This window comes from Notolepis coatsorum (genome assembly GCF_963971535.1).
Source record: "Notolepis coatsorum genome assembly, chromosome: 7".
NCBI classification, from domain to species: Eukaryota; Metazoa; Chordata; class Actinopteri; order Aulopiformes; family Paralepididae; genus Notolepis; species Notolepis coatsorum.
Window position 1 is genome coordinate 179,286,741 of NC_140171.1, and position 23,578 is coordinate 179,310,318.

At 43.4% G+C, this 23,578-nt stretch overlaps 2 protein-coding genes across 3 annotated transcripts in view; both read left to right on the forward strand.

Annotated features, from left to right (window-relative positions):
- Window positions 1-1,399: 1,399 nt before the first annotated feature.
- Window positions 1,400-7,954, forward strand: LOC311232661 (mediator of RNA polymerase II transcription subunit 26). 2 transcript variants are annotated; one of them, XM_084319524.1, is made up of 3 exons: window positions 1,400-1,680; window positions 5,837-5,914; window positions 6,031-7,954. In XM_084319524.1, the coding sequence occupies exons 1-3, from the start codon at window positions 1,609-1,611 to the stop codon at window positions 7,855-7,857; spliced, it is 1,977 nt and encodes a 658-aa protein (XP_084175650.1). In that variant the 5' UTR covers window positions 1,400-1,608; the 3' UTR covers window positions 7,858-7,954. The 2 variants fall into 2 exon arrangements, with proteins under 2 accessions (XP_084175650.1, XP_084175651.1); XM_084319525.1 differs by having other exon boundaries at window positions 5,840-5,914.
- Window positions 7,955-13,027: 5,073 nt separating this feature from the next.
- slc35e1 (solute carrier family 35 member E1) overlaps window positions 13,028-23,578 on the forward strand; it is a 66,433-nt gene continuing 55,882 nt past the window's right edge. The window contains exons 1-2 of the mRNA XM_084319331.1: window positions 13,028-13,375; window positions 16,775-16,845. Coding sequence (XP_084175457.1) covers window positions 13,045-13,375; window positions 16,775-16,845 — 402 coding nt within the window. The 5' untranslated portion in view covers window positions 13,028-13,044. The remainder of the gene's footprint in view (window positions 13,376-16,774; window positions 16,846-23,578) is intronic.

Here is a 23,578-nt window from a genome sequence, read left to right on the forward strand (position 1 = left end):
CAGTCACAGGCTGACGACATGTCATTTGCATAAATTAGGAAGAGTAGCGGTCCTAGTATGCTTCCTTGTGGAACACCACAGCTCACTGTGAGGGGGGGGGATAGAGTACCGTTTACCTCTACCATCTGTTCTCTCCCCTCCAGGTAGGATTGCATCCAGCTCACTGATAGGCTATCAAAACCAATTGCTTTTAGCTTGTCCATTAGAATGGAGTGATTGACAGTGTCGAAGGCCTTTTGTAGGTCCAGCATGACCATGCCGCAGTATTTGCCAGCGTCCACCTCTTGTTTGATGTGGTCGTTCAAATAGAGGAGGCATGTGTCAGTGGAGTGGGACGTTCTGAAGCCAGATTGGAATTCGTAGATTAGGTTTTTTTCCGCGAGGTACTTTTCGACCTGTTCGTAGACTATTTTCTCCATGACTTTCGAGATGGAGGTAAGAATAGAAACAGGGCGGTAGTTGCCTGGGTCTAATTTGCTGCCCTTTTTGTGTAGAGGGGTCACTCTCGCAATTTTGAAGTCCTTGGGGACGTGTCCCTGTTTTATAGAGAGGTTTATTATGTGTGTGATGACTGGGGTGATGGCGGCTGCTGCGTCTCTGAGGAATTTGGAGGGGATGTTGTCATGGCCAGTGGCCTTGTTAGGTTGGAGGGCGCTCAATTTTTTGAGTACCTCATCGGTTGTTACCATTTCAAGTTTGAAGTCGTCTTTGTGGACCCCTAGGTTTTTGTAGTAAGCTACTATGTGTTCTACCCCATAAAGCCCTGAGTGGGAGGGTAGTTTGTTTACCAGTGTTGTGGCTATGTTTGTGAAGAAGATGTTTAAGTAATTGGCTACATCCAGCTTGTCTGTGATGAGCGTGTTGTCCGTCTTTATGTTTATGTTTGAGAATCTGGTTTTAAGTTTTTTACTGCAGCCTAGTTGATTATTGAGTAATTTCCAAAGTTCGCAGGGTTTGTTTTTGTTTTCCTCAGTTTTGTCGTTGATGAAATTTCTTTTTGCGGTTCTGATCATGGTGTTTACGTCATTTCTTAGTCTGTTTCTTTGGATTTTTAGTTCAACCACGTGGGCTTGGAGTTCACTGTTTGAGCTTTTGGAAAGCTTTGTCTGACTTGATGGTCGGCGACTCGGCGTACAACCTAATTTACACAAAATAATAATGTATACCATATACAAAGAAACAAACAATCCACAGATTAAACAATAAGAAATTAAATTATAATAATAATAATAAAGAAAAAAAAATATCTCACTATTTAAATATTTGTCAACGCGTGCGTGCGTGCGTTGTGTGGGGGAAAACGCGGTGACGTCATTACGCATCATTTCCCATCATGCAGCAGCAGCGTGAAAGGAGGAGAGCGCTTCAGAGAAGCCCGAGTGGAAGGCCTGGGAACATGGTGGCCGAGCCGAGCCAGAGACATACCTGGGTTTGACGTTTACATTGGACTAAATACGTGACAAGGGAATAGAATAGGACGAAGGTAGCGTCACCATGCGTCTCTTAGTGCACCTCCTGGCCGGCCTGTGAGGGTCGCAGGGTCGCAGGTCCCCCCCCCAGTGTCTCCCCGTCTCGTCCCTCACCCCGGTCCCCGCTCCCCGCCAGGACATGACAGCAGCCGCCGCGACTCCGCAGCAGATGAGAGACCGGCTGCTGCAGGCCATCGACGGCCAGAGCAATGTGAGTAACACCGCTGCTGCCGGAGCTCTGGAGGCTCCGCTGGAGGAGAGGGGGGAGCCCGGGGACACTCACCTCACCTTCTGCCCACAGGCTCTGCCCGACATGCCGATAGTGGTGGTGGCACAACAACCACGGCAGCCGGTTAACCCTTTCAACTGTGACAATACAGAGACGGTTAACCCTTTACTATCACACAAACCGACGGCGATGCTCCATCATTAGCATCATTAGCTCCCTGGATGTTGTGTGATAGTAAAGAAAGGGCTAACCTTCTGTATTGTCACAGTGAAAGGGTTAACTTGCCAGCTAACGGTAATACATAATAATATAGTTCACCAGGTACACGGGCATTAAATCACTGTGGCTAACGAGCTGGTTAGCCAGCTTAACGTTAGCTGTTTACTGGTATTATTATAAGTAAACAAACATTGCTATATGCGAATGACAATTTCGCAACGTTACCTGACATAAGTCTTAAGCTCTTATTAAGGTTGTAAGCTAACGTCGTTTTGACGATACGCGCATTAATCACAACGTGTTTATTAAATACTGTTATGCTAGATACTGGCTATAGTCTAGCTTGGAGCACCATAGGTATAGCCAAGCTTTATATATATAAAAAAAAAAAATCATGTCAATTGTAAACTGGATAGCCTGATTAATAACGACGTAAACTATTCACTTCATTATTCTGACCTGTATTAGCTACGTTACCTAGTAGTCTGTTAGATGGCAAATGTTTCTATTATGTAGTCGAGCTTTTTGGCTATTTAGGGTTTGTTCAAATTCCTAGCAAACTGCTTATGTGATGAGTTGGCCTCTGCTGTGCAATGTTGCCTTTTCACCTATCTCAATCCTTACTACACGACTGGTACGTTTTATTCGACATTTATTCGTGTTTGGACCTGACTATGTGATTATTCTATCTATGAAATTTACAAAATCGACCCATCTGAGTGTGAGGCATGTAGTTAGTTGTATCTGTCACATATACACGGTGCATGTAGTTAGTTGTATCTGTCACATATACACGGTGCATGTAGTTAGTTGTATCTGTCACATATACACAGTGCATGTAGTTAGTTGTATCTGTCACATATACACAGTGCATGTAGTTAGTTGTATCTGTCACATATACACGGTGCATGTAGTTAGTTGTATCTGTCACATACACAGTGCATGTAGTTAGTTGTATCTGTCACATATACACAGTGCATGTAGTTGGTTGTATCTGTCACATATACACGGTGCATGTAGTTAGTTGTATCTGTCACATATACACGGTGCATGTAGTTAGTTGTATCTGTCACATATACACGGTGCATGTAGTTAGTTGTATCTGTCACATATACACAGTGCATGTAGTTAGTTTCATCTGTCAGTCACATATACACAGTGCATGTAGTTAGTTTCATCTGTCACATATACACAGTGCATGTAGTTAGTTGTATCTGTCACATATACACGGTGCATGTAGTTAGTTGTATCTGTCACATATACACAGTGCATGTAGTTAGTTTCATCTGTCAGTCACATATACACAGTGCATGTAGTTAGTTGTATATGTCAGTCACATATACACGGTGCATGTAGTTAGTTTCATCTGTCAGTCACATATACACGGTGCATGTAGTTAGTTGTATCTGTCACATATACACAGTGCATGTAGTTAGTTGTATCTGTCACATATACACGGTGCATGTAGTTAGTTGTATCTGTCACATATACACAGTGCATGTAGTTAGTTGTATCTGTCACATATACACGGTGCATGTAGTTAGTTGTATCTGTCACATATACACGGTGCATGTAGTTAGTTGTATCTGTCACATATACACAGTGCATGTAGTTAGTTGTATCTGTCACATATACACAGTGCATGTAGTTAGTTGTATCTGTCACATATACACGGTGCATGTAGTTAGTTGTATCTGTCACATATACACAGTGCATGTAGTTAGTTGTATCTGTCACATATACACAGTGCATGTAGTTAGTTGTATCAGTCACATATACACGGTGCATGTAGTTGGTTGTATCTGTCACATATACACAGTGCATGTAGTTAGTTGTATCTGTCACATATACACGGTGCATGTAGTTAGTTGTATCTGTCACATATACACGGTGCATGTAGTTAGTTGTATCTGTCACATATACACAGTGCATGTAGTTAGTTTCATCTGTCAGTCACATATACACAGTGCATGTAGTTAGTTGTATCTGTCACATATACACGGTGCATGTAGTTAGTTGTATCTGTCACATATACACAGTGCATGTAGTTAGTTGTATCTGTCACATATACACGGTGCATGTAGTTAGTTGTATCTGTCACATATACACAGTGCATGTAGTTAGTTGTATCTGTCACATACACAGTGCATGTAGTTAGTTGTATCTGTCACATACACAGTGCATGTAGTTAGTTGTATCTGTCACATATACACAGTGCATGTAGTTAGTTTCATCTGTCAGTCACATATACACAGTGCATGTAGTTAGTTTCATCTGTCACATATACACAGTGCATGTAGTTAGTTTCATCTGTCAGTCACATATACACAGTGCATGTAGTTAGTTTCATCTGTCAGTCACATATACACAGTGCATGTAGTTAGTTTCATCTGTCAGTCACATATACACAGTGCATGTAGTTAGTTTCATCTGTCAGTCACATATACACAGTGCATGTAGTTAGTTTCATCTGTCACATATACACAGTGCATGTAGTTAGTTGTATCTGTCACATATACACAGTGCATGTAGTTAGTTGTATCTGTCACATATACACGGTGCATGTAGTTAGTTGTATCTGTCACATATACACAGTGCATGTAGTTAGTTGTATCTGTCACATATACACAGTGCATGTAGTTAGTTTCATCTGTCAGTCACATATACACAGTGCATGTAGTTAGTTTCATCTGTCAGTCACATATACACAGTGCATGTAGTTAGTTTCATCTGTCAGTCACATATACACAGTGTATGTACGTTACAGTGAAATGCTTGGTTCTGTGTGAGCCCCCTGGGATTGTGCTTCATACACTAAAAGAAAAACGAATGAAGACCAAACACTATACAAAATATAGGCCTACAATATACTAAAGTACAAAATGCAAACATTTGGTCAAATTCAGTGTCAGGTTAGATGGGATGTTTTAATTCATGTCATGCTTGTAGAGTCCGGTCTGGTTGAGCCCCAGTGCATGCAGTCCGTTTGTCATACTGAGCCTGGACATACAGAACTTTTGAAAGTTCATAAAAATTTGCCCTGGCCCCTTCTTATTGGTCTCCCATGTCTGGTGAAACTAATGTTTGTGCACAATAATCTTTTTCACAGCAGAAATTGACATGTAAACACGGGTGTAATTAATAACATTAATTATGACCCCACTCCAGGTGTTTCAGGGCAATGGGTCCTGGTATTGTGGATGTGACATATTTATATGTGGCTGTTGCCTATTTATAGTATTCTCATGATGTGTTTTGCTATACAATATGGCGCAATGCCACAGCTTATTGGCCACGTTTATTTTTTATTTTTTTTTTAATCTTTTTCCCCCTCTTTTTTCCTCCGATTTTCTCCCATCCCAATGTTAGTCGTTATGCCAATTCCCAATCCCCTTCCTGGTCGCTGCGCACTTACCCCCCACAGTCGGTCTGGGAGAGTGGAGGCTATCACGTGCTTCCTCCGACACACGTCTAGCCAATCAACCGCTTCTTTTCACCTGGCAGCGCAGACTCTCACTGAGAGCGTGTAGCGTGTGGAAGGATCACACTATCCCCCTTAGATCCTATCCGCGCTGAGCAGGCGCCCCGACCGAACTGTAGGAGTCGCTGTTTACAACGACCCGGACCCACCCCGCCAGCTTTCCCACCCTCTAATACTGCCAATTGTATTAGTGTGAACGGCCAGCCAAGCTGGTGACAACCCCGGAGCTGTGAGCTGGATTCGAACAGGCGAATCCAGCGTCTCCGGTGTTGGTGACGAACGCAATCTCCGCTAGGCCACCTGACCGCCCCCCTATTGGCCACGTTTTCAATGTGATGTGCATTATGCTGTAATTTATCATACTGGAGAAAGTTGACTCATCTTTTAGGTTTATGTTTTTCTATGTATGGTTTAATGTCTTGCATTGTGTATTTTCAGCAGATCTCCAACATGGTGGCAGTTATGGAAGTGATCTCCTTTCTGGAGAAATACCCCATCACCAAAGAGGCTCTTGAGGTAGTTTTTTCTTTTCTTTATTTTTTTTCTTCAAAAGAATCCAGCTCAGAATATACTTCATCCTAGCTCTTCAAGCTGTGGCAGGCAGCCCTCATAATGTCCTTGTCTTCTTTCAGGAAACCCGTCTTGGCAAGCTGATAAACGATGTGCGGAAGAAAACCAAGGACGAGGACCTCGCTAAGAGGGCCAAGAAGCTCCTGCGTACCTGGCAGAAGCTGATTGAGCCGGGGCAGAGCGAGGTGTTGTTGTCCAAGGGTCACACCGGCACGTCGAGTTCCTCCAACGGCGGCACTCATCCCTGCCGGACGGACCTCTCCGCCCCGGCCGCCACACCGGCGTCGGGTAAAACGGTCCCGGAGCTAAAGAACAGAAATGACTTCAACAACTGTTACTCCCCGAAGGTTGAGAAAACGGGCACGAGGAAACGTAAAGGGGAGCAGAAGGAAGGACAGCACTTACCAGCGAAGATATCCAAAACAAACGCCTACGACAAAACCCAGCACTCACGCCTGCCGACGAACGGGATCGGAGCCGGGCCTGAACCTTTTACGGACACGTTGGATCCTCGGGTGCATCAGCCTTCAGACAGGGAGAACTCCGAGCTTCCAGACCACGACAGGCTCAATAAGATCCCTGTCAACGCTGTCAGACCTCACCCAAGTTCCCCAGGATTCAGCAGCAAACCTCCCAGCACTTCCTCGCTGTTGAAAACGTCACTGTTGCAGCAGCACGCCCGGCTGGAGCAGGCGGCCTCAGGGGGGCAGTGTCAGCCCAAGAGCCCCCGCTGCTCCACGCACACTCCTCCAACTGTTAAACAACCTGCACCAAAAATATCAACTCTTTCCAGCCCCAGCCAGAGCCCCAGGTCTGTGGACGGTTCTGCGCTGGGGCCTTTGCCTTCTCCACAGCCTTCACCCGCTTGTGTTCAAGGTTTGCACAGCGCCGGTGCCGCCGAGTCCACCCTGCGTCGGGACGGTCAGGCGGACTCGGACTCTCGGAGCAACTCGACGTCCAGGCCTCCCGGCAACTCTCTGCACAACTCGAACGCCTCCTCCCTCGCAGAGGCGGTCAGTCTGGAGGGCCACGGCGCCGGCGGCAACACGGGGAGAAAGAAGCGAAAGAAATACAGGCCCAGAGACTACACAGTGAATTTAGACGGACAGACTGTAGAGGACGACACCAAGCCGGTCCGGTTAAAAGATCGGAGACTGACGTTCGACGCGGTAACGCGGAAGCTGCAGGTCAAACCCTCGGTTCACAAGGAGTCTTGCCAGGAGGGGGAGGGCAAGCCGGGTCTTCCCGTCACATCGGATCTCCAACGGACAGAGCTGCCGAAGCAGCAGCAGAACCCACCGGTTCCTCCCGGTTCCTCCCAGCAGAACCCCCCGGTTCCTCCCGGTTCCTCCCAGCAGAACCCCCCGGTTCCTCCCAGCCCCTTCCAGCAGAACCCCCCGGTTCCTCCCAGCCCCTTCCAGCAGAACCCCCCGGTTCCTCCCAGCCCCTTCCAGCAGAACCCCCCGGTTCCTCCCAGCCCCTTCCAGCAGACGAACTGGAAGGAGTTGTCGAGGAACCAAATCATCCAGGCGTACCTTAGCCAGCAGAGCAACGTTCTCACGTCGTCTGGGGCCCAGACCTCCGGGGCGCACTTTTTTATGAACCAGTACTTGAGACAAGAGGAGCGCGGGGAGCGCGGTGTCCAGGCTCACGTGTTGGCACCAACTCACGTGTTGGCACCAAGTCTCCCGGCCGCGGACTCACCACCGGGGGTCGGCAGAGAGGTCACGGCCGAGGAGCTCGGCAGGTTACACGGCGACCACTGGCACGGAGTGAACGGCTGCCGCGACACCAAGGACAACTGGTATGATTGGACAGAGTGCATCTCCCTGGACCCACACGGAGACGAGAGCCGGTTAAACATACTGCCCTACGTCTGTCTCGACTGAGACCCGCTCATCGTTTCTGAATATCGGAGGCGCGAGTAGCCTTCCTCCTCCTTGCTTTTTCTCTGTGAGAGGTGCAAGTTTCGGCTGTTAATTAAGAAAAACCCACTCTGCTCCCTTTTTTTTTTTTTTTTTTTTTTTTTTTGCGTTAAAGAGGCCTAAAAGCGAAATGTGCCGCCTGTTTTAAAAACAAGTGTTTTGATGGGAGATAGCTTAGCTGTACCGTCACTGGATTTCTCGAACACGCCGAGGACAAAAGGGGAAAGGCTATGGTGCATAATCTGCCAATGGGTGTCGAGTAACTGGTGTTTAAGGAGTGAGTTTGGCAAGCAGGAACAACACAGGCTGGTGAGAGAAGTGTGGTCGTCATGTATGAATTTATTTATCTTGAGTTTGCATATTCTCTTAATTTTGCTATTGCATACATGCAATCTGTTCCGTTTGTCGGATGTAATAAACCTGTCATGTTCTGAAATTTGGTTAGACGATGCAACAGTAACATTCCAAAGCGTCTCCTGGCAGACGCACACCGACCTCCTATCTTACACAGGGAAACTATCTGCAAAATGACACATTTTTATAATGTGAATTTCTAGACTTTTTTTTCCTTCTGCCTTCCTTTTCCCATGTATTTAGGTTGTAAAATAATAATTAAAACGGCAAAGCAAATGATGCTAACAACATTGCATCTTTGTACTTTTTGAGGACAAAATTTAAAATAAATGAACATGCTGGAAAATGTACTTATTACCATTCCTTTAGATATTGTTTGCCTTATGGAAACCTGTGTTTTCCTTAAAAACAGCCTTAGTGAATGTACAGAAATTAGCCTTTTGTGTTCAGTTGAATGCAGAAGAGAATATTTACTACTTAGTCCTTTTAAGTGGACATGTTGATATGTGTTAATAAAAAAAATGCAGAAATTGTGATTGCGGAATCTCTTTCGGCGTGCATATCAATCAATCATACACGCATCTCTATCGCTTAAACTACCGCGGTCTGTGTTGTCTTTTGTGCAACTAGCCACTCAGCCGTACACCACTATAATCATGTGGTTCTACAGGTCCCAGCACACCACTCCCTTTCATTTCAGTTATGACTATACAGCTCAAATAATATTAAATAAATCAAACATCAGCGGTTAGCAGAGACATTTGGCTCTTTCTCATAAGGTTTGGTACCTGGGCCACTCCCACCTACCGTGGGCAAGGAGGGTTACATTGAGAAGATGTGATTTGTCATTATCGTGTCGAACATTGGGAGTATGACACATGCAGTTACAATTTGATTGCATTTAAAAAAGATTTGCCCCCCCCCCCCCCCCCCCCCCCAACAAGGGCATCGCTCCCTACCTGTGATCCTATGCTCCGTTTGTTTATGGCTGGAGGTGAATGAATGAAATATTTATTTAACAGATTGCAGAATGGGTACAATACAGTACACCTCAATACACACAATTGTTAAGGGGATGCAGACCAGAGAAAGACTTTTGTCTTGTTTACATCAGGGTCCCCCATTTTCAATTCATAGTGAGGTGACCTAAGTGTTCAGGCTACAAAGTTTGAAAAACATGGATGTTTAACCAATTACTGTATTGGAATGCGGATTTGTCTGAAGGTATACTTGTTACTAATGTTGAAAATGTCTTTAATACAATCTTCTAAATTTTTTCTCATTGTATACAATGTGAGTGGCCATGTTGAAATAACGTCAAAAAATTACGCAGAGGGTTGAGAAACCCACGCATTTTATTTAATGTTTCCTAGTAATTCTACCTATGGCCGTACAGCGTTAATACTTTCCCCAAGGTGGTTGTCCTTCCGCGTTCGGTTTGCGCGGCCTGATTGGCCACTGACGCTTCTCTCGGCGCCCAATCGTGTTGCGCCTAGCTTTCAGTTCCACAGCCCATTTCCTCGTATTGTTTTCATCTCTCTATATTAACGTAGCCCATTTCCTCGTATTGTTTTCATCTCTATATTAACGTAACGCGCTATTCATATCAATCGACATCACATCAATATAAATAACGTATTGTTTTCGTTTCTATATTAACGTAACGCGCTATTCATATCAATCGACATCACATCAATATAAATAACGTATTGTTTTCAGTATATTGCACGGCGGTAGCAGTATATTGATGCACGGCGGTAGTAGTTAGTGCATTGAGGACTTGTGGAACTGAGAGAAGTTCTGAAAGTTAGGAGCGAGCGTTAGGAGTAATGCGATTGGGCGCTGAGAGAAGCGTCAGTGGCCAATCGGGCGGCACAAACCGAACGCGGAACGACAACCACCTTGGGGAAAGTATTCACGCGAACGGAGAGACGAGTAAGAAAGAGAGACGACATAATTTCCTGTGATTCATCACGTGAGCTACACATGGCGCGGCATTGGCTGGTTTAACTGCCCCTCCAACCATCGCGATCTCACCAATGGGGATAGCGCCAGTGTAAAAGTCCCGCCCATGTTGGAGACCGGAACTGTTACCGCATTTACCCGCGTGATTACGAAACCTAGCCGCATTTCTCGGAGACACTCTCTGATTGGCACTGACTGACGCTCTCTGATTGGCCACTGACGCGTTTGCCCAATCCGTGACGAGCTGTGTTTTTGCCCATTTCCACGTCGAACAGCCTGCAAACTACCTGGCGTTCTATCGCCCTGCTCTAAGACAAACTCTAACCTTAACCAACTTCGAAGAGTGCCTAAGCTTAACCAGTGTAGAAACAGGCGTCGGCCAATCAGAGAGCGTCTCCGAGAAATGCGGCTAGGTTTCGTAATCACGCTGTTTACCCCATAGCCCACTGCACTTCCGCGTTACATGGAGCTTGTGAGGTGGAGCGTGAGGCGATAATGAATGAATGTTGATTAGAGCATTGACAGCTACGGCTGCTACAACCTGATTGATTGATTGAAAACTTTATTAACAGATTGCAGAATGGGTACAGTACAGTACAGCTCAATACATACAATTGTTAAGGGGATGCAGACCAGAGAAAGACTTTCGTCTTGTTTACATCAGGGTCCCCCATTTTCAATTCATCAGGATATGACATACATGACATACAGATAGACAGTACTGCTACATCTATACATTTATGACATATCAGATTTGCAAATACAGTAGTTTGTGATACAAAAAGTGTCCAGAAAAAGAGTGTATATACATTTGACGTAGAAACGCAGGCTGTTTGGCGTGGAAATGGGCAAAGACACAGCTCGTCACGGATTGGGCAAACGCGTCAGTGGCCAATCAGAGAGCGTCAGTCAGTGCCAATCAGAGAGCGTCTCCGAGAAATGCAGCTTGGTTTCGTAAGCACGCCGCCAATAGGGTCCAGCTGTAGCCCCGGAGAATCCTGTGGCAGCCACAGGACGCGCGCTGATTGGCGGAAAACTACGGAAGTATCTCGAAGAAGTACGTCTGCGCTGAACCGCTGGCCTGAATGCCTTCTACAACATAACTGCATTTCCGCGTCTCTGATTGGCCAGGTCATTTCTGGTCATGTGACATGTACGCCCAATCGTGGGACCGCAAGTTTCTACACTGGTTAAGCTTAGGCGCTCTTTCGAAGTTGGTTAAGGTTAGAGTTTGTCTTAGAGCAGGGCGATAGAACGCCAGGTAGTTTGCAGGCTGTTAGACCCGGAATATAACTTGCTGTCCCACGATTGGCGCACATGTCACATGACCTGGCCAATCAGAGGAGCGCAAAACTCGAACGCGGAAATGCAGTTTCGTTGTCGAAGGCATACACGCGAACCGCTGCTCTGAAGCGTCTATACTTTCCGTAGCCGCATTTCTGCAGGACGCTCTCTGATTGGCCACTGACTGATGCTCTCTGATTGGCCACTGACATGTTTGCCCAATCGCGTGACGAGCTGTGTCTTTGCCAATTTCCGCGTCGAACAGCCTGCAAACTACCTGGCGTTCTATCGCCATGCTCTAAGACAAACTAACCTTAAGGGGAGACACTGCAGGTGAATAGGGTAAACAAATTAACTAATAGATATCACAATGAAACTTCCCCAGTTGATTACTTATATTAAGACAAGACTTTTTTGTATTACAAGTTTTCTGAAATTGTATGTTTAAATATGCAAATGAGGCATGATCTACTTAAATATGCACTAATTTGCATATAATTCCAGGACAGAAATCTGAACATTGGATAAAGCCATTTTCAAAATTATAGTTTCATTTTGTTGACATATTAGAGCCAAAGGTTATTACAGAGGGGATTTTGGATATCTCTTTTTATCACTCCATACATCAGAAAATACTCCATTCAGTCCATTTTTATGGTAAAATTCCATATTTCGCCATGTTTTTAGGAATAAAATGTGATATAAATCAGGGTATGAATGCGATATCAATAAACCCTTCTGTAAATACCTTCAGAACCTTCAGTGCTACTGAAGTGGAGATTTCTGGCTCAGAGTATGAGGAAAAACTCTTAAAACTCATTTTTGGGAAAACGCCTTCAAAGTTCTGTATTGTAAAATGCCATACTTTTTTTTTTTAAACAGATATTTACAAACACAATACCTAATCAAACCATTAGTAATAGACAACCTAAACACATGCCTGATAACTGAATAATAATGATGTTATTGAACTGAACAGAACTACACACAGGCTACAAACAGTGTAGTACAGTGTAGTACCCCCTAATAGGCAAAAAATATTTGAATAGATATCACTATGAAACTTTCCCAATTTGTTATGTACATATAAACTAAAAAAAAATATATTGCAAGTTTTCTGAAATGTATGTTTATATATGCAAATGAGGCACTTCCCCATTAAATATGTGCACATTTATGGATGCAATAAGGCAAAATGATGTAAAATAAACAACTAAATGTGTGTTATTGACGTTTTATTGTCACTAGTTTCATAGAAGACATGTTTAGGAAGCAAAATATAACAAAATCTCAAAAATCAACAAAAAAAGTATATTTGACTATTCACCTGCAGTGTCTCGCCTTAACCAACTTCGAAAGATAACCAGTATAGAAACTGGCGTCGGCCAATCAGAGAGCGTCCTGCAGAAATGCGGCTACGGAAAGAACGCGTCATCTCTCTCTGGACGGCGGAAGTGACGCAGGGCAGCAGCACGCCCCTCCACGTCTCTCTCCGTGGTGACGTCGCAGCCAGACTCCACTCCAGAAGTGACTGGAGGAGGAAGGAAGATGGCGGTGGTGGAGCAGCGGCCCCCGGTCAGGGAAGGCGTCCGGATAGCCGTGCTGTGTGCGTGCTGGTACACCGTCAGCTCGGGGGGCAACGTGGTGAACAAGATCATCCTCAACGGCTTCCCGTACCCCGTCACCGTGTCGCTGTTCCACATCTTCAGCATCGTGCTGTTCCTGCCGCCGCTGCTGCGCGCGTGGGGCGTCCCGGGGGCGGAGCTGCCGCCGCGCGTCTACCGCTGGGCCATCCTGCCGCTGGCCTTCGGGAAGTACTTCGCCTCCGTGTCGGCGCACTTCAGCATCTGGAAGGTGCCCGTGTCGTACGCGCACACCGGTGAGGAGGACCACAGACCCGCGTGTTTAATAATACTATACTATATATCTAACATTATCAGGCCGGTATGTCTTGTTGTTCCAAACGCGCCTGAGTTGTTGTTGCTGAGCTGAGCTAACAACACAACAAGCTAGCTGCTGCCACCAACCCTGTTGTCGTGGCGTCACCACAGATCATCCACTCTGGTGGATAATCCGAGACATACTTTGATATAAGTGCCCCTGCGTGGACTTCAATTAACTCTAGAACGTCACTAGACACCTAGCTTGTTGTTGTGGTTCCCTGTAGGCTAACTAGCTGGGGATGCTACTACTAGCTAGCTGACACCAGGGGGAGGGTCTGTGTCTGTTTAGTCCACTCCTCCAGTAAACACTGCTGTCACTCGGAGACGTGTCGGCGTTTCACTTGTGGCCGAGGCCCCCCATTTCCAATTCATCAGCACATTTATGACATACAGTCAATACAGTTTTCATAATGACATCCCAAGTTTCTCAAGTTTCTTTAATAGTTGTCATACAGAAGTACAGAATATTTTTATACAAAATGTTTCTTACTGTTACGCTCCAGAGACTGTGCTAGACAAGATGAGTATGAAATAAAATAAAATAGTATAGCATGTAATAGAAGTAAAAGTAGAAGTCAGTGTTCAGTATAGACATATGTACAATGTTCGATGCAGAATAGAAGTAACTGAGTTACCATATAATATACATTATACTATGCAATGTACTAATATACAATACTATATAGTGCAAAGCAGAAATGGGATGAGGTACAATTTAGGTACAATTTACAGTAAGGTGTACGAGTTGTAGTGCAAATCCTTTGCCAATAAATATAAAGTGTGTTTGTAGAGCTGCCGCGGTATTGATATTTTCCTTACCGCACGAATTTGCGCAATATTTCCTACCGCCGCGGTAATTACCGCACAGTGCGCACAAAAAAAAAAAAAAGTTTGAATGCATTTTTTTTTTTAGTAGTCTACTCTTATAGCCTGCCTCTAGTCTAATGGCGCTTTTCCACTGCATATTACCTACTCGACTCGACCCGCTTTAGGCACCTGGTACTTCGTTCCTTTTCCACTGCAGCCAGGTACTACTCCGTTTGGGGAATGGGGATGCAGGCAGGGCCGCCGCCGCTCGCTTGTGTACACTGAAAGCTCCGTGGGCATAGATGTCCGAGGGCTTGCAGCAAGCCAGAGTTTAACACAGTTTCAATCAATCAATCAATAACAACATTAACCAGACTCTCGTTGCGTCTATTCTGCCAAAGCTAACGTTACCTCTCATTGTGTATTCTACCAAGCAAACCCGGGTTTAACGTTACCTCTCGTGTATATCGGATAACAACAACAAACTTAACACATCAGCGATCTTGTTGTGACACTAAACTCTCCGCTCGGTGGTAAATTGGGTTGATGTCGGTTTTGTTTCATCAATAAATAAGGCAGAATACACAGTGAATCCATTCTTTTTTGTTTATTGCACTTGGTTCTGTCGCAAACAAATCCTGAATGAAATGCATCCTTAGCGAGGCAGTAAAGATGGCGGCGTTCTGTTTTCGTTCAGAGGCGTCGAGTAGGGGGTATCTGCAGAGCCGCAGAGCCAGGCTGGACCAATAGGGTCGCTTGGAACCGAGTAGGGTATATCTGCAGAGCCGCAAGCCGCAAGCCAACTTTATTATTATGATAAAAAACAGCGGTGACGCGGTATTCAGCCTAACTCTGCGGTGAGCGTGATGCAACAGCGATACCGCGGTAATGCGGTTATCGCGGCAGCTCTATGTGTTTGTGTGATCTAAAGTGTGGAGAGTGGGTGCTGCAGTGTGTTGTTTGTTTAAAGTGAGTGTGTGCGTGTGGATGTGTGTGCTGTGTGCATTTGATGGTTGTTGCATAGTGTTTATTGTTCGTTGAGCAGCCTGATGGCCTGGGGATAGAAGCTTCTTCTGAGTCTTTCTGTGCTCGCCATGAGACTCCGGTATCGCTTGCCTGACCGCAGCAGTTCAAAGAGGCAGTTGTTTGGGTGGCTGGAGTCCTTGATGATTCTCTTAGCCTTACCCCTGCACCGCTTGTTGTAAATGTTCTGGAGGGTGGGAAGCCCCCCTCCAATTGTGCGTTCGGCTGAACGTGTCACTCTTTGTAGTCTGCTTCGGTCTTGTGCAGTGCTATTCCCAAACCAGGAGGTGATGTTGCCGGTCAAGATGCTCTCTATTGTACATGAGTAGAAGTTCTTAAGGATCTTCTGACTGACTTGGAACTTCCTTAGGCGCCTGAGGAAGTAGAGGCGTTGTCGTGCCTTCTTCACAACACTGTCAATGTGTGTGGTCCATGTCAAGTCCTCGGAAATGTGGACTCCGAGGTACTTAAAACGGTTCACTCTCTCAACCGGTGCCCCGTCGATGCTGAGGGGGCTGTAGTCCCTGACCCCCGACCTCCTAAAGTCCACAATCATCTCCTTTGTTTTGCTGACGTTCAGGGAGAGTCTGTTCTCCTGGCACCATCCCGCCAGGACCTTGACCTCTTCCAGGTAGGCCCTCTCGTTGTTTGCAGAGATCAGGCCCACCACTACTGTGTCGTCAGCAAATTTGATGATTGTGTTGTTGCTCCGCTGAGCCACACAGTCATGTGTGTACAGGGAGTAGAGGAGGGGGCTCAGAACACAGCCCTGGGGGGCCCCTATGTTGAGGGTGATGGATGAGGAGGTGCAGTTGCCTGCTCTCACCACCTGGGGTCTGCCCGTCAGGAAGTCCAAGACCCACTGGCAGAGGTCATAGTTCAAGCCCAGGTCCCTGAGCTTGGCTATGAGTTTGGAGGGGACTATGGTATTGAATGCTGAGCTGTAGTCGATGAACAGCATTCTCACATAGTTCCCCTGCCTCTTGTCCAGGTGTGATGCTGCTGTGTGCAGCACATGGGCTATGGCGTCCTCCGTGGACCTGTTGGGTGATATGCAAATTGCAGGGGGTCCAGGTTGATGGGGAGGGAGGAACAGATGTAGCCCTTTACTAGCTTCTCAAAGCACTTCATGGCTATGGAGGTGAGAGCTACAGTCCCTGTAGCTACAGCTACATCCTTTTCACCCAGTACTTGCTACAGACATTTCGTGATGTTTAGCAAAGCTAATTATATAACTTCAGATTCTTATCCATAACGCACACACAAACGGTAAGTGACACATTAGTCAACAGAGAGAGTCTGACATAGATGTAGTGTTTGACTAAGGCGGCGTGTCTGTGTTTCTGACGCAGGAGGACTAGGCTGTAAACTATTTATACAGTTTTTTTTTTGTTTTATATAGTTATGTGTGTGTACAACCGTTTATATCCCCTCATCCCGTTCACTTGTATTGCATGTAAAGTCAAGAAAATAAATCTTGTGTCCTTTTCCCTGTCATCCTGCAGTCAAAGCCACGATGCCAATCTGGGTGGTGCTGTTATCAAGAATTATCATGAAGGAGAAACAGACAACAAAGGTGAGTAACACAGAGAACTGACGTAGTACAGGGACTGTGTTAAGTAACACTGTATTACTGTCACTTCTACACAGACAGAACTAACATATGTAGTACAGGGACTGTGTTAAGTAACACTGTATTACTGTCACTTCTACACAGACAGAACTAACATATGTAGTACAGGGACTGTGTTAAGTAACACTGTATTACTGTCACTTCTACACAGACAGAACTAACATATGTAGTACAGGGACTGTGTTAAGTAACACTGTGTTACTGTCACTTCTACACAGACAGAACTAACACATGTAGTACAGGGACTGTGTTAAGTAACACTGTATTACTGTCACTTCTACACAGACAGAACTAACACATGTAGTACAGGGACTGTGTTAAGTAACACTGTGTTACTGTCACTTCTACACAGACAGAACTAACATATGTAGTACAGGGACTGTGTTAAGTAACACTGTATTACTGTCACTTCTACACAGACAGAACTAACATATGTAGTACAGGGACTGTGTTAAGTAACACTGTGTTACTGTCACTTCTACACAGACAGAACTAACACATGTAGTACAGGGACTGTGTTAAGTAACACTGTATTACTGTCACTTCTACACAGACAGAACTAACACATGTAGTACAGGGACTGTGTTAAGTAACACTGTGTTACTGTCACTTCTACACAGACAGAACTAACACATGTAGTACAGGGACTGTGTTAAGTAACACTGTGTTACTGTCACTTCTACACAGACAGAACTAACACATGTAGTACAGGGACTGTGTTAAGTAACACTGTATTACTGTCACTTCTACACAGACAGAACTAACATATGTAGTACAGGGACTGTGTTAAGTAACACTGTGTTACTGTCACTTCTACACAGACAGAACTAACATATGTAGTACAGGGACTGTGTTAAGTAACACTGTGTTACTGTCACTTCTACACAGACAGAACTAACACATGTAGTACAGGGACTGTGTTAAGTAACACTGTATTACTGTCACTTCTACACAGACAGAACTAACATATGTAGTACAGGGACTGTGTTAAGTAACACTGTGTTACTGTCACTTCTACACAGACAGAACTAACATATGTAGTACAGGGACTGTGTTAAGTAACACTGTATTACTGTCACTTCTACACAGACAGAACTAACACATGTAGTACAGGGACTGTGTTAAGTAACACTGTGTTACTGTCACTTCTACACAGACAGAACTAACATATGTAGTACAGGGACTGTGTTAAGTAACACTGTATTACTGTCACTTCTACACAGACAGAACTAACATGTAGTACAGGGACTGTGTTAAGTAATACTGTGTTACTGTCACTTCTACACAGACAGAACTAACACATGTAGTACAGGGACTGTGTTAAGTAACACTGTGTTACTGTCACTTCTACACAGACAGAACTAACATATGTAGTACAGGGACTGTGTTAAGTAACACTGTATTACTGTCACTTCTACACAGACAGAACTAACACATGTAGTACAGGGACTGTGTTAAGTAACACTGTGTTACTGTCACTTCTACACAGACAGAACTAACACATGTAGTACAGGGACTGTGTTAAGTAACACTGTGTTACTGTCACTTCTACATAGACAGAACTAACACATGTAGTACAGGGACTGTGTTAAGTAACACTGTATTACTGTCACTTCTACACAGACAGAACTAACATGTAGTACAGGGACTGTGTTAAGTAACACTGTATTACTGTCACTTCTACACAGACAGAACTAACATATGTAGTACAGGGACTGTGTTAAGTAACACTGTGTTACTGTCACTTCTACACAGACAGAACTAACATATGTAGTACAGGGACTGTGTTAAGTAACACTGTGTTACTGTCACTTCTACACAGACAGAACTAACACATGTAGTACAGGGACTGTGTTAAGTAACACTGTATTACTGTCACTTCTACACAGACAGAACTAACACATGTAGTACAGGGACTGTGTTAAGTAACACTGTGTTACTGTCACTTCTACACAGACAGAACTAACATATGTAGTACAGGGACTGTGTTAAGTAACACTGTATTACTGTCACTTCTACACAGACAGAACTAACATATGTAGTACAGGGACTGTGTTAAGTAACACTGTATTACTGTCACTTCTACACAGACATAACTAACACATGTAGTACAGGGACTGTGTTAAGTAACACTGTGTTACTGTCACTTCTACACAGACAGAACTAACACATGTAGTACAGGGACTGTGTTAAGTAACACTGTGTTACTGTCACTTCTACACAGACAGAACTAACACATGTAGTACAGGGACTGTGTTAAGTAACACTGTATTACTGTCACTTCTACACAGACAGAACTAACATATGTAGTACAGGGACTGTGTTAAGTAACACTGTATTACTGTCACTTCTACACAGACAGAACTAACACATGTAGTACAGGGACTGTGTTAAGTAACACTGTGTTACTGTCACTTCTACACAGACAGAACTAACATATGTAGTACAGGGACTGTGTTAAGTAACACTGTATTACTGTCACTTCTACACAGACAGAACTAACATATGTAGTACAGGGACTGTGTTAAGTAACACTGTGTTACTGTCACTTCTACACAGACAGAACTAACATATGTAGTACAGGGACTGTGTTAAGTAACACTATTACTGTCACTTCTACACAGACAGAACTAACATATGTAGTACAGGGACTGTGTTAAGTAACACTGTATTACTGTCACTTCTACACAGACATAACTAACACATGTAGTACAGGGACTGTGTTAAGTAACACTGTGTTACTGTCACTTCTACACAGACAGAACTAACATATGTAGTACAGGGACTGTGTTAAGTAACACTGTATTACTGTCACTTCTACACAGACAGAACTAACACATGTAGTACAGGGACTGTGTTAAGTAACACTGTGTTACTGTCACTTCTACACAGACAGAACTAACATATGTAGTACAGGGACTGTGTTAAGTAACACTGTGTTACTGTCACTTCTACACAGACAGAACTAACATATGTAGTACAGGGACTGTGTTAAGTAACACTGTATTACTGTCACTTCTACACAGACAGAACTAACACATGTAGTACAGGGACTGTGTTAAGTAACACTGTATTACTGTCACTTCTACACAGACAGAACTAACACATGTAGTACAGGGACTGTGTTAAGTAACACTGTATTACTGTCACTTCTACACAGACAGAACTAACATGTAGTACAGGGACTGTGTTAAGTAACACTGTATTACTGTCACTTCTACACAGACAGAACTAACATATGTAGTACAGGGACTGTGTTAAGTAACACTGTGTTACTGTCACTTCTACACAGACAGAACTAACATATGTAGTACAGGGACTGTGTTAAGTAACACTGTGTTACTGTCACTTCTACACAGACAGAACTAACATATGTAGTACAGGGACTGTGTTAAGTAACACTGTGTTACTGTCACTTCTACACAGACAGAACTAACATGTAGTACAGGGACTGTGTTAAGTAACACTGTGTTACTGTCACTTCTACACAGACAGAACTAACACATGTAGTACAGGGACTGTGTTAAGTAACACTGTATTACTGTCACTTCTACACAGACAGAACTAACATATGTAGTACAGGGACTGTGTTAAGTAACACTGTGTTACTGTCACTTCTACACAGACAGAACTAACATATGTAGTACAGGGACTGTGTTAAGTAACACTGTGTTACTGTCACTTCTACACAGACAGAACTAACATATGTAGTACAGGGACTGTGTTAAGTAACACTGTATTACTGTCACTTCTACACAGACAGAACTAACACATGTAGTACAGGGACTGTGTTAAGTAACACTGTGTTACTGTCACTTCTACACAGACAGAACTAACACATGTAGTACAGGGACTGTGTTAAGTAACACTGTGTTACTGTCACTTCTACACAGACAGAACTAACACATGTAGTACAGGGACTGTGTTAAGTAACACTGTTACTGTCACTTCTACACAGACAGAACTAACATATGTAGTACAGGGACTGTGTTAAGTAACACTGTGTTACTGTCACTTCTACACAGACAGAACTAACATATGTAGTACAGGGACTGTGTTAAGTAACACTGTGTTACTGTCACTTCTACACAGACAGAACTAACACATGTAGTACAGGGACTGTGTTAAGTAACACTGTGTTACTGTCACTTCTACACAGACAGAACTAACACATGTAGTACAGGGACTGTGTTAAGTAACACTGTATTACTGTCACTTCTACACAGACAGAACTAACATATGTAGTACAGGGACTGTGTTAAGTAACACTGTATTACTGTCACTTCTACACAGACAGAACTAACATATGTAGTACAGGGACTGTGTTAAGTAACACTGTATTACTGTCACTTCTACACAGACAGAACTAACACATGTAGTACAGGGACTGTGTTAAGTAACACTGTTACTGTCACTTCTACACAGACAGAACTAACACATGTAGTACAGGGACTGTGTTAAGTAACACTGTATTACTGTCACTTCTACACAGACAGAACTAACACATGTAGTACAGGGACTGTGTTAAGTAACACTGTGTTACTGTCACTTCTACACAGACAGAACTAACACATGTAGTACAGGGACTGTGTTAAGTAACACTGTGTTACTGTCACTTCTACACAGACAGAACTAACACATGTAGTACAGGGACTGTGTTAAGTAACACTGTATTACTGTCACTTCTACACAGACAGAACTAACACATGTAGTACAGGGACTGTGTTAAGTAACACTGTTACTGTCACTTCTACACAGACAGAACTAACATATGTAGTACAGGGACTGTGTTAAGTAACACTGTATTACTGTCACTTCTACACAGACAGAACTAACACATGTAGTACAGGGACTGTGTTAAGTAACACTGTGTTACTGTCACTTCTACACAGACAGAACTAACATATGTAGTACAGGGACTGTGTTAAGTAACACTGTATTACTGTCACTTCTACACAGACAGAACTAACACATGTAGTACAGGGACTGTGTTAAGTAACACTGTGTTACTGTCACTTCTACACAGACAGAACTAACATATGTAGTACAGGGACTGTGTTAAGTAACACTGTGTTACTGTCACTTCTACACAGACAGAACTAACACATGTAGTACAGGGACTGTGTTAAGTAACACTGTATTACTGTCACTTCTACACAGACAGAACTAACATATGTAGTACAGGGACTGTGTTAAGTAACACTATTACTGTCACTTCTACACAGACAGAACTAACATATGTAGTACAGGGACTGTGTTAAGTAACACTGTATTACTGTCACTTCTACACAGACAGAACTAACATGTAGTACAGGGACTGTTAAGTAATAATAATAACTTTATTTATATAGCACTTTTCATACAGAAATTTCAGTTCAAAGTGATTCACAGCAATTGCAGTTCAAAGTGATTCACATCAGTAAAAATACAGGCATAAAGTGCAGACATGTAAAACATAATTTGTTACAGACGTATAAAGCAAGCATAAAAAAGGTAGCAGCAAGGTAATCACAGTTTTTCACATTAGGCATAAAAGAAAATATTGTTTGGTTCCTGTTGGTTGTCAGTTAAGGCCATGGGTAGGTAGGGAATTTATTTTATTTTATTATATTTCCCCCCCCCCCACGGCGACTATGGATAGGGAATTTCTTTATTTAATTAAAATGTTCACAACAACATGGATGCATGTACTCTGCCAGCATGTTTAATATCCATAATACTAAAGGTTTGACTAAGATTTTTATGAAACTTTATTGTAATTATTATTTTTTATATATAAATCATAAAATAAATTGGGTCGCACCTAAATCGGAAGGGTCGGTCGGCAACCGGAACCAGGCCTTAGTATCTAACATCCCAATAGGCCTCTCTGTTTATGGTTTGATTCAGTTTGAAAATAGGCAGTAATAAAAATAATAGAATAGACAAAAAAAAATCAGTAAAATAGAAAAGACAGTAAAATTATGCAGTACTGTAGTGCGATAAAATTGTTCAATAAAATAATAAGATACAATAACATTTACAACAGAGAAGTGCATCGCTCATAACACTTACTAGAACAACAGAGCAGTGCATCGCTCTTAACTAAATTACAGTGCATAGGAGGTAGTGAGATAAAATTAGCATAGAACTGACACATGAATTTGATAGGAAATGCATGAAAGTAGGCAGAAGTCAAGTCAAGAGTTTTATTTATCACAGCATACAAGTATACAATGAAATGCGGGGGGTCTTGCCCGCAACGATTGTGCATAATACAATAATAATAATAAGAATCCAATAGAATGACATTGTGCAATAATACAAGTAATCAAAGTTCAAAGTAGGGCATATCGGTATCTGTACATGAGTTATTTACAGAGCATGGTAGGACATGCTAGGTCCTGTGGTAGTGCAATACACTGTTAGCTACGGATGAGGCACTGGGTCTTTATGTACACTGCTCAGGGAACAAACTTAACTTTTTGACTTACCAGCCATTTGGCTGGTAGATTTTAAAAACTACCAGCCATCCAGATTTTTTACCAGCCAAAAATTATAAATAGCTTTTTAGTATATCGCCATGTGTTATTATTACTATATAATACTCTCGTATGCTATTTTCAATTAATATCATAAACAACATAAGGAATATTAGCATAATTTTGAGTGGACTGAAGGAATGAGTCAGCGTTAA

What these genes read in the sequence shown, in the direction of transcription:
- LOC311232661 (XM_084319524.1), top strand. Translation starts at nt 1,609, where the DNA reads ATGACAGCAGCCGCCGCGACTCCGCAGCAGATGAGAGACCGGCTGCTG. An exon ending in CCATCGACGGCCAGAGCAAT is followed by an intron (nt 1,681 to 5,836) that starts GTGAGTAACACC and finishes GTGTATTTTCAG; the next exon opens with CAGATCTCCAACATGGTGGC. An exon ending in TCACCAAAGAGGCTCTTGAG is followed by an intron (nt 5,915 to 6,030) that starts GTAGTTTTTTCT and finishes GTCTTCTTTCAG; the next exon opens with GAAACCCGTCTTGGCAAGCT.